The sequence below is a fragment of the Sander vitreus genome, chromosome 2, assembly GCF_031162955.1.
Source record: "Sander vitreus isolate 19-12246 chromosome 2, sanVit1, whole genome shotgun sequence".
NCBI lineage: Eukaryota > Metazoa > Chordata > Actinopteri > Perciformes > Percidae > Sander > Sander vitreus.
In genome coordinates, this window is record NC_135856.1 from 4589413 (window position 1) to 4599509 (window position 10097).

Sequence of the window (10097 nt, forward strand, 5' to 3'; positions counted from 1 at the left end):
CAAGGAGTGCACCAGCTGTAAAATGTCCCGGAGGAAGTTCATGCAGCAACTGGCAAAGCAGCTGAGAGCGGAGTTTATGGAGGAAAAAAAAAGGGAAGCGGCGCGCCACAGCAGACACCAAAACGGAGGCAGTGTTAGGTTAGGTTATAAATGTTTTTTTTACATACAAGATTTACTTCCTCTGAGGAGTTCCCAGGCCTGTTTGTTCGGTATTTTAGTAAATACGTTTTAAAAAGCTCAAAAAACTCAAGCGATTTAAATGAAATCTTTATGAAAGTTATGAACCATTGTGTTGTCTTCCTGTCAACCATGAGAAAACTAATACTTTTGTTGTCCCTATCTCAATGTTTTGGTTGCTTTTTTTCAAAGTTTTTTTTCTCACATTTTTTGTGGGGGGGTTTCAATGTTTTGGTCACTTTTTTTTTCACTTTTTTTCATTTTTCAATGTCTTTGGTGCTTTTTTTTTAAATCGTTTTTCATGGTTTTTTTCAGCGTTTTTGTTGGTTTTCCCAACGTTTGGTCTTGTTTTTTTTTTACATTTCGGCTCTTATTTCGACATCCCATATTTTCTAATATAAAAACAACTTTGAAAACGGGTCAGATTTGACCCAAGGACAACAATATCGGCGTCCAAGACTGAACTTATTAAGAGGATCTGGTTTCGGATCTGTTCATTTGCAGCAAAAACTTATTGTGTTCAGAGTTGCTCCTGATATGAACTGGTGCATCCCCATCACGACCCACAGAACAAGGGACTGGTTTTTGGTGCAAATCAAGGACGTTTTTAAGACTTTTTCCCACAATTGTCCATTACTATATTTTCCTTGTATGTGTCCTAGGCACTGCACCGAATCCAGATTTTTGGGGTTCGGCCGAATACCGAATCCACTGGTTAAGATTCTGCCGAATCCAAAACCAAATACCGAATCCTACTCCCAGTTTTTAGCTGTGACTGTCCTTCCTTTGCCGTATCTGAAGTTGCTGCATTTTGGCTGCTGTCTGTAGATTCCTTCATGCACAACTCGTATTCTTTCGGATGTTTCATACGCAAATGTTGTAACAGCGGTGATGTTGTGTATTGTTTAGGGTCCTCGCCACCACCAGACTAATCAGCATTGCAGATTGAACATGTAGCTGGACTTGAATGGCCTTCTTTTGACTGAAAGTACTGCCAAACAACACTTTTTCTGCTCACCAGTTCCATTTTCACTTTCTCACAGCCTACTGCATTGAACGCTCCACCTACGTAAACACCTTCCCGTAATCAACGGCGGCGTCATTACGTCGACCAGCGTAGCGCGCGTAGTCCAAGCGTAGGGTTCGGTTCAGTGGAAAAAAATTCTAAATTCTGCTTTTTCTTCGTCAAAAAGCCCAATATTTTGCCGAATCCGAAGCCGAATCCTGGATCCGGTGCATCCCTGCTTAGAATACAGTTTTTAAAATGATCAAGTTGTGAAAGCAGCACCGAATGTTTGGTCCGATTAATAATCGTGTTTACTCATGCACTCTTTACGTTGTTTAAGTTGAAGACTTTGCTATTCAAGCAGGCTTTTAGTTAGACAAGAGCTTTCATGGCTGGCTGATTTTCTGTACCTATGTTTTCCTTTGTATGCTTATGTCTTCTATTTATCATATTCCAATTTATTGTAAAGCACTTTGCAAGCACTTTATTTAAATGGCACTTTGAAAAGTGCCATTTAAATAAACTTTACTTCATACTTTATTGATCAGATAGTTCCTCATTTAAATAACACATGTTGCCCATTTTATTATTTTCATTTTGGTAAAGCATTTTTATGGATGCTCATGTGTCTGAAATTGGCTCTTTTTGTTAACTTAAAAAAAGATTTGTTGAAAAACATCTAGCCTTCCAGTACAAATCTTCTAGAAAGCTTTTTTTTCCTTCTTTAATCCGTCTACAAATAGAAAGTAGATCCGCCGAAAATAAAGATGTTGCTTCAATTGTTGTGTATATACACCACAGCAGTGTTCCTGTCTGAGAGGCAGCAGCAGAGTGTTTACCTGCGCCTCCCTGCGTGCTCCATCTCATGTCCAAGGCCGAAACCTAATGAAGTCCCATTCAGGCTTTTGAATTGCAAATAATTGTCCATTGTTTCTGTGTCATTTGTTGTGCAAAGCTCATCCATCATGAGTACTTGCAGGGCTTGTTGTATAAAAGCAACATACGTTCCTAAACCCTCCCTCCTCTCACCCTCTGCCTCGCCGTTTCTCTCTATTGTTCTAAGTCGCCTATCCATCTCCCTCTTTGAGGAACTACGTTTCCCAGGGTGCACACACACACACACACAGATTTTTAAAGCACTTTAGCATTTCAGCTAAATGCTAAACAGTGGCCGGAGCAGGTACTTTACACACAGAGTTTGGTTGATTTAACTCATATTATCATACATTAACTGTACCGCGAGAACAAAATGTATTACTTTATAAACTTTATATTTGACAGGATCAGCCATTTTGTGTATCCCAAATCAGCTAAGGAAGGTTATTATTAATACCTGGCGAATATGTGCTATCCCATTTCAAAGACCCTTATAGGAACATTATCTTATGTAATTAACAGCTGCGAGGGGGTCTCTCAATGAAAACATAACGTTGCAGTCAGTTTCTCCCGATTACGGATTCCTTCAGTGTTCATCGTTCAGGAGGTTTTTACTGAAAGCCGAACATCTTCAAAACGTCTCGTTTTGTCTAAAGCAACATTCCCAAACCCAAAGATTATCAAAATAGCGCTTATCATTTTTCTGTCGATCGACTAATCAATTAAGCGACTAATGGTTGCAGCTCTAGACTGTAAACTTCTGTTTGTCTGTCATGACAGGCATTTATTTAGATGACAAAGTTGCAGATGACGTCTGAAAATGATTGGGAGCAGACGGTTGTATTAGCCCGCAGACTGTCCCTTTAACTCTGAACCGTGACAGCTTAGTGCTGCTTAACCGACTGCTCGGCTCCATTATTATCTCATTAGCCGGGTTCCTCTTGTTCAGGAATATCAAGGTGCTACTTAGTATTAATGCGTCGTTAATGGCGGTCTGAAACGACACACGCTTTTATTTTAATTCCATTAATAGTGAACTCTCGGGGAGATTTGAGCCTTTCCTCATTAGAATAATAAGGCATTCCCTGAGCCTAATCGTCACAACTGCACGGCTAATCACGAGTCTCACACAGCTCTTTGAAGAAGTGAAGGCTGAACAAAGTCTCCTCACTTTACAAAAGTGTCCACACACACACACACACACACACACACACGTGATCAAATACTTTGAGAAGCACATTGCTCAAATATGACCTTCCACACAAAAGCAGCCATTATGGAAGAATAAGGAGTTCACAAAAGGCGGGACCAAGTGAACATTCCTGCTGCTATAAGTGTGTGTGTGTGTGTGTGTGTGTGTGTGTGTGTGTGAGTGTGCGTGTGTGCGTGTGTGCGTGTGTGTGTGTTACCTGACCTCCTTGGTACAGTTTTTTGGACACTAACGCCATGCGGGCCCATGCACGGTGTGGAGTTTGTGTATATACAATGACAAATATAACACACATAACAAAAGGAACTCACACTCACACACACACCCACACAATGGAATGCTTACATACATTTTGGTTTGAGCGGGGACGCTGAGTACAAAGTTTAGTCAAGGACTTTTGATTGCTGCCTGGTGAGACTGAAGGAGAGAGAGAGAGAGAGAGAGAGAGAGAGAGACACACACGCACACACACAGGAAGCTGAAAAAAAACTTCAGTTTATTAACCACAGTCATTAATCTGATAATGGCACCACTTTCATCTAAACTTTAACAACAAACTTTTCGGCCTTTTATTTGGTTTCAAGACTCTTAAACATTTCCCTTAAACACTAATGAAAAGCTTCCCATCCCCATCAGATACACCAGAAAGTCTCTGGGGAGGAACAACTGCATAACACTGGCAAAATTAAATAAGCTTTATATAAAAGATTATTTAAAAAAAAAAAAAGAACAACCACCACAAAAAGGGCCTTTTTTAAGAAGTCAGTCGCCTTCCTCCTCTCCTGACATTTTAAACTAGTTTGTTATTTTAAAGCTGTCTCTCTGCTTCTTTAACAGGTTGAATAAAAAAAGCGGCATTTTCTGAAACAGTTGACCAGTTTCTCAACAGCCACGTACCAAGGCTCAGTCCTTACTGCAGCGGCCCTTTGCTGCATGTCTTCCCTCTCTCTCTCTCTCGGCCCGCTTCCCGCTACAACTGTCAAAATGCCCCAAAAAAAAATTGTCTTTAAAAAAATGGGTGTACTCCTCAGAAACTAATTCAGGCTTGGAGCATGAAAAGAAGCCAGGTGTGTAACTAGAACGCCGGCAGTTTGAATCTTTCTGAGAGTTTAGATAAAGGTGTGTTTGAACAGGAGGCAGGACATCGCTGGAAAAGAGCACAGAGCTCAGAGGACGGACACACACACACACACACACACACACACACACACACACACACACACACACACACACACACACACCCCTTCTGTCGACATCCACTCAGTGCCAGTGGTGTATTTTGCTTTTCCACAGATTGCGTCCACCCCCAATCCCAAAGAGAGCAGTCTCTCTCTCCCACGGGGCTCTTGGTTGGCATGGATCAGCCCCCGAGATAGCTCCACACACACACACACTTTTACAAACATTACTGGCAAGCATGTAGGGGTGTGTGTGCATGCTTAATGAAGAGGGTACGCTGAGATTTACAGTGTTGGCACCCAGTCAGACTGCCCACCACCTCCCAGATAAATGTGCCATGTTTTGTTTTCCTTTTGAAAAAAGCTCATGAAAAGAATTAGCAAGATGAGAAAGCGGCAGGCAGATCTCTCGGGGCGTCCATCTGTCCATTACTGAAATAAAAGCCGTTTGCTCAGAGAGGGAGGCGTCGCGGAGGGACGGAGGGATTCTGTTGACTTGATAAGATGAGGATTTGACTTTGAGTACATTGGGGATTCGAGGGGCTGGATGGTGGCTGGATACAGTCAGACAGACAGACAGCTCAAGGGATCAACACAGCCTTCATGTCGACCTGTATACACTGTGGTGACTGAAGGTGAGGTAACTCATCATTTTGTTACAACAATGGCCATTTTTGGCGTGTTAAAAGATGGCAGTTTTAGTTTTAGTTTCTGCCTTCATTGGCAGATTTATTTTGTAGAGAATTCTTTTTCTGAGGCAGCTTCTTTTAAGGATGAGCTAAATGTTATGAAACAGTGCTGTATGATCTGCTTTACGCTGCCATTTTGGCCAGGTCTCTCTAATGTATCTCAAAAGACTTCCTGGTGCAATAAAGGTTAATAAAAATTGACCAGCACCTTGCACTTGAGTTATGGCCAAAAATGTGTCACCAAAAGCTAATCAAATGCTTGAGTTTGTGCCAAATTTGAAGAAATTCCCTCCAGGCTTTTCCTGAGATATCGGGACGTACTGACGACCAACCCGAAAACGTAATGCCTCTTGCCACTGCGGTCGCCGGTGGGGAGGAATAATAAAAGAGTAAACTTGCTTATGGACAAAAAAAACAAACATGAAACATACCTAGTTAGCGAGGCCAGGTTAGCTATTCAGCCTTACTGAGCTTCCAAGTTCAAACTAGATAGTTATTAGCATATATGCTACAACATGCTAGTCCAGAGGTCAGCAACCTTAGGCTCAACCACTGGAACACTAGCAATAAGTCGTGTCCATTGGTTGGAGCACAGCCCGTTATTTACGGTAGTTTGATTGACTTTTTCCCCGCCCTACTCTACCTCTGATTGGCTAGTACTCGTTGCCTTCTTCACAGAATGCGGCGCAAAAGGAAAATAAATGACACTGCCTGAACGGGCTCGGTAAATGATGGCAGGACTTAATGCTGATATGGCACACTGAATTACAAGAACATTTTAAAATGGCATTTCATATTACAAAAGGTTGCGAACCCCTTTAGTAGTCCATAAAAGCGCTGTTTCCAAAGGTCTTCGTTTGTGCTCGTCCAGACTACAAAGCAAACAGTTTTCAAACCAAAACAGGGGCAGCAGTGTTTCCAAATGTCTCCGTTTTAGGGGCTCGGAAACGCCAGAGTAGTGTGGACGCGAGGCGTAAACAAAGCAAAAGATATTTGTTTTTTTAAACCAAAACCTACTGTAGTAGTGTAGATGTCGCCTTGGATTGCTGGTCACTATATGGACACTCAAAAATCTTCTGCCAGTGAATGGAATACATCACCAGATAACCACTGCTTCCAGAGCTTTAGACCATATAAAACCAACCAACGTCAGCTCAACCCGGTGGCATTATTACTGTGTTCGGATACGCTCTCGCTTTTGAGAAGTGTTGGAAGTAAAAAAGCAATCTGCCACTCAGACTCACACCTCTCTCTTCCTCACAGTCTGTCTCTCTCCAGCACGGCCACAACCTTTCAGCAATCAAATTAGCTGCACTCTCCTACCCAGAATATGTGCCAAAAGGAATTGGCAGTTGGGCTATAATTGCTACCACCTAATAATGTTAACCTTTGTATGGCATATAGGCCCTACTTTATTATCAGTACAGCACAGGGTAAAGTGATGAGGCTGGTGGTGTCGACAAACTGCATCCTTTCAAAACACTGTAATACACTGGAAGATGTCCACCTTTGAAAAAGAAAAAAGTTTTGGCTCATGACATAATGTGATTTAATTTCAATGCCAGTACACATTTTTGTGTACGAATAAATAATAATAATTTTCTTATAATTTAGTCTTATTTTGGAGTTTGAAGGTTTTTCAAATTAAGAGTTTCAAAAACAAAACAAAAAAAAACTGTGCCTTTTTTCAAATCGACAAAAAGCTGCAACTATTTGTCAATGAATTGATTAGTCTATTTGCAATAACCCTTTAAGTCATTTTTCAAGCAAAAAATACCAAACATTCCCTGGTTACAGCTTCTCAATTATAAAGATGTGTCGCTTTTCTTTGTCTTATGTGATAGTGAACTCTAATTTTTTGGGGTTCTGGATTGTTTTTCACTACTTTATGACATTTATTGTCTAAATGATTCATGGATTTATTGAGAGAATCATTGCTACTTGCAGCACTAATAACATCTGAATATCTGTTATTTCACATAAATGGCCGAAATTCATAAAGATAGCCCAAAATGAATACAAGCAATGTCAAAACTCACTGTACCTGCAACGCTTTTTACACACACCACTTTTGAAAGCAAATTCTTCAGCTGGTCAGAAGACAAACATGTCTAATGATGTTCCAGTTTCTCACAGTTTCAGAGCCGATTATAGCCTTTAAACAAATAAACATGTCAGACTTCAATCTGACTGCTGATAACTGCTGCTGCACTCGGCCCTAAAACTCCTCGCGTATAGCAAACCAGTGAACGGCAACAACCATAAATATGAAGAAATAACACACACACACACACACACGCACACACACACACGCATCATTGTGATATCACCACATGGATTCAAGGTGCACACTAGTGATCTTACAGTATGTTCATCATGCTTATGATAGACATCTCTGTCAACGTTAGTATCTATGTAGTATTCCTTGGGACTTACGTCTCACTCGGATATCTAAATAACATCCTTACGGGTTTATTACTATTATTAGGTATACAGCACTTTTTGATTAAAGGGTATGCTGTGAAAGTTATCAAATTTGGACTCCAATGATCACAATAACAACGTAATCGAGAAAAACGATCATTTTTTTGCAAGTAAACTCTTATTTTGTCTTGTGTTCTGAAGGGGAAATCAAAAAGTTCAACGGGAAAAGTATTTAGGGGAATGTCACGGTTCAAGGTGTTTTCACTAATATAACCGAGCATCTGCGAAAGGGCATCTGCGACCCCAAATGAGTTACACTTTTAAAAAAAAGGAGCAACACATCATCATCTGCTGCTTTTAACTACCACCCGGTGACCCACTTAATCCTTAAAACAGCACTAATTAGACTAGAAATGAAAGCAAAAGCAGGGCACAAAGCAGGCAGTGCATGCTATCAGTAGTAATGTGAAGCTAGAAAATAGGCTAAATTTGTTGAGTAAAAAGACACTCGTGTAATAATCTCACATGAAATGACCAAACTGTTGTGAGACAAGTGGAGGAAAGGGACGCCTTTTTGTTTACGCTGCTTACTGTGATTCCTTACGGCTTCATGCTGGAGGTCAGAGATTACCCAACCTCTTAAGTTAACACTACATGCTCTCATTAGAAGGTTTTCTTACTAAAAAGCCCCGCTAGCCTATAGTCGGATTCAGGCCATGTGGGTTGTTATAAAGGGTGCGGATGGATAAGTAGGTGACAGTTCAACGCGCAACATCTGGACACAGAAGTGCATCCAAAAAACAAGTGCAGCCGCAACACCCCTGACTCTGATGCTACTCGGGTGGTGCTTATCCCTTTATACCGCCGGTAAAAGCCAGATTAAGAGCCGGGCAGAGAGCCGAGGAAACCCGGAGAGGTTAGGAGATCTGACGCTAAGAGTGGATCATAATCTTGCCATAACATCAGGATAGGTCGATGTAACCGGATTAAACTGAGCTAATGAAATACAACAGAAACGGTGGTGGAAGATGAGGAGGAGGAGGAGGAGGAGGAGGAGAGGGGGGAGGGATTTGTATGGATGAGAAAATCCAAAATAAAAGCCGACATGAACTAATGAGAAAAAGCAGGGAGGAGGTCAAGAACTGGATTTGCATTCGTTTTTTCAACAAGACAAAGCCTGACACATGCCACGGCCGCTGACGTTAATTGTCCCTGCAGTGCCAAAGAGATGCTGTACTGTCATAAACATTACATTTTTTTTTTTTTTTAAATCATGAATATGTCTTGATACAAACTGCGCCGGACAAATCTCAACCGCAGAGTTCTCCACAGCATCCAGGAGCCCCGGCCGTTTCAACAAGTACCAATCCGGGTTTAGAGGCGAGCGCTAAGGCATTTCTCCCTGTCGACACCCCCCCCCCCCCCCTATACCTTCCGCCTAAAATACAAAATTATTCCCCCAATGCAGCAATGCGCGCTCCCAAAAGCCGATTTCCAGGGAATTGGAAGGGGGGGGGGGGGTCATGTTTGGAGATTGAGAGCGCGCAACGTCTTCCCTCCCTCCCCCCACCACCACCAAAATCTCAACCCGGCGGCGCGCACGCGGGCACAAGCGAGCCTATAGCGGGGAAGCCGATTGGCTGAGGCGCAGCTCCATCTGCACACGTGACTTTGCCCTGCTTACAATAAATAAACAGCTCTGGAATAATGTATTAAAAAAAAGAAATCTCCAAAAACACCGACACTCTGAATAAAACAACACTCAGCAACAGCTCACAGACACAAAGTCTGCAGGTGGAACACCTGCCAACATTTCGGACATGAGCCCCAAAACTTAGAGCTGAATATTTTTTTTTTTGGATATGTCCGGTGGAAGGCAGGCAGCGCCAGGCAACAGTCGTGCGTAACAAGAAATGACAGCTTCATGTAGAGCCTATAGGTTTTTCCAATGGACAGTTACAGCCGCGGCTCCCTGCTTCAAAAGAAAAACAAACGCAAACACACAGTTACCGGCACCGTCCGGCCGCCCCGGACCGCGCCACACATACTCTCACATACAATGCCAAGCGAGCTTACCTACACAGTGAATGAGTTTGTGCCTCCAAGAGTCAAGTTCCTGCCGAAAGCCGCGCCTCTCTACCGTGCATTGCTGCCTTTTGCACAGACTCGCCATTTTCTATCGGCCCCTCCCGTGGGCGCGCACATACTGCTGGGTGCTTCCCTGCGCGCACGTCACCGGTGGTTTTTATTCTAGGGCTGGGTGGAGTGAGATATGATGGGGACGGGGCTGCAGCATCCCCCCTTCTATATCGCTCGTTTGTCCCACCCACCAAAAGCGCCCTCCCTCCTCCTTCTACTTTCCTCCACCCCCCCCCCCCCCCCCCTCCCAGCATCACTGCGCGAGGATGTGCTGCCATTGGTCATTTACAGACATGTTTGTCTGTTTTAATGTTGTGTAGCAGGGCACAAAGCACATGGCGCCCGTGCTCCAAATTTGCCATGGCTTAAAGCTATGTGTGTCAAAGGGCGCGGGTGTG

The 10097-nt window shown here is 42.8% G+C and overlaps 1 protein-coding gene across 2 annotated transcripts in view; it reads right to left on the reverse strand.

The window, feature by feature from the left end:
• The window catches only part of lcor (ligand dependent nuclear receptor corepressor), an 87050-nt gene extending 77176 nt beyond the window's left edge, over positions 1–9874 (reverse strand). Inside the window, exon 1 of one of the 2 annotated variants that reach the window (XM_078273896.1) lies at positions 9637–9874. In XM_078273896.1, coding sequence (XP_078130022.1) covers positions 9637–9733 — 97 coding nt within the window. In that variant the 5' untranslated portion in view covers positions 9734–9874. The remainder of the gene's footprint in view (positions 1–9636) is intronic. The other variant, XM_078273907.1, reaches the window with a different exon arrangement.
• Positions 9875–10097: the final 223 nt, after the last annotated feature.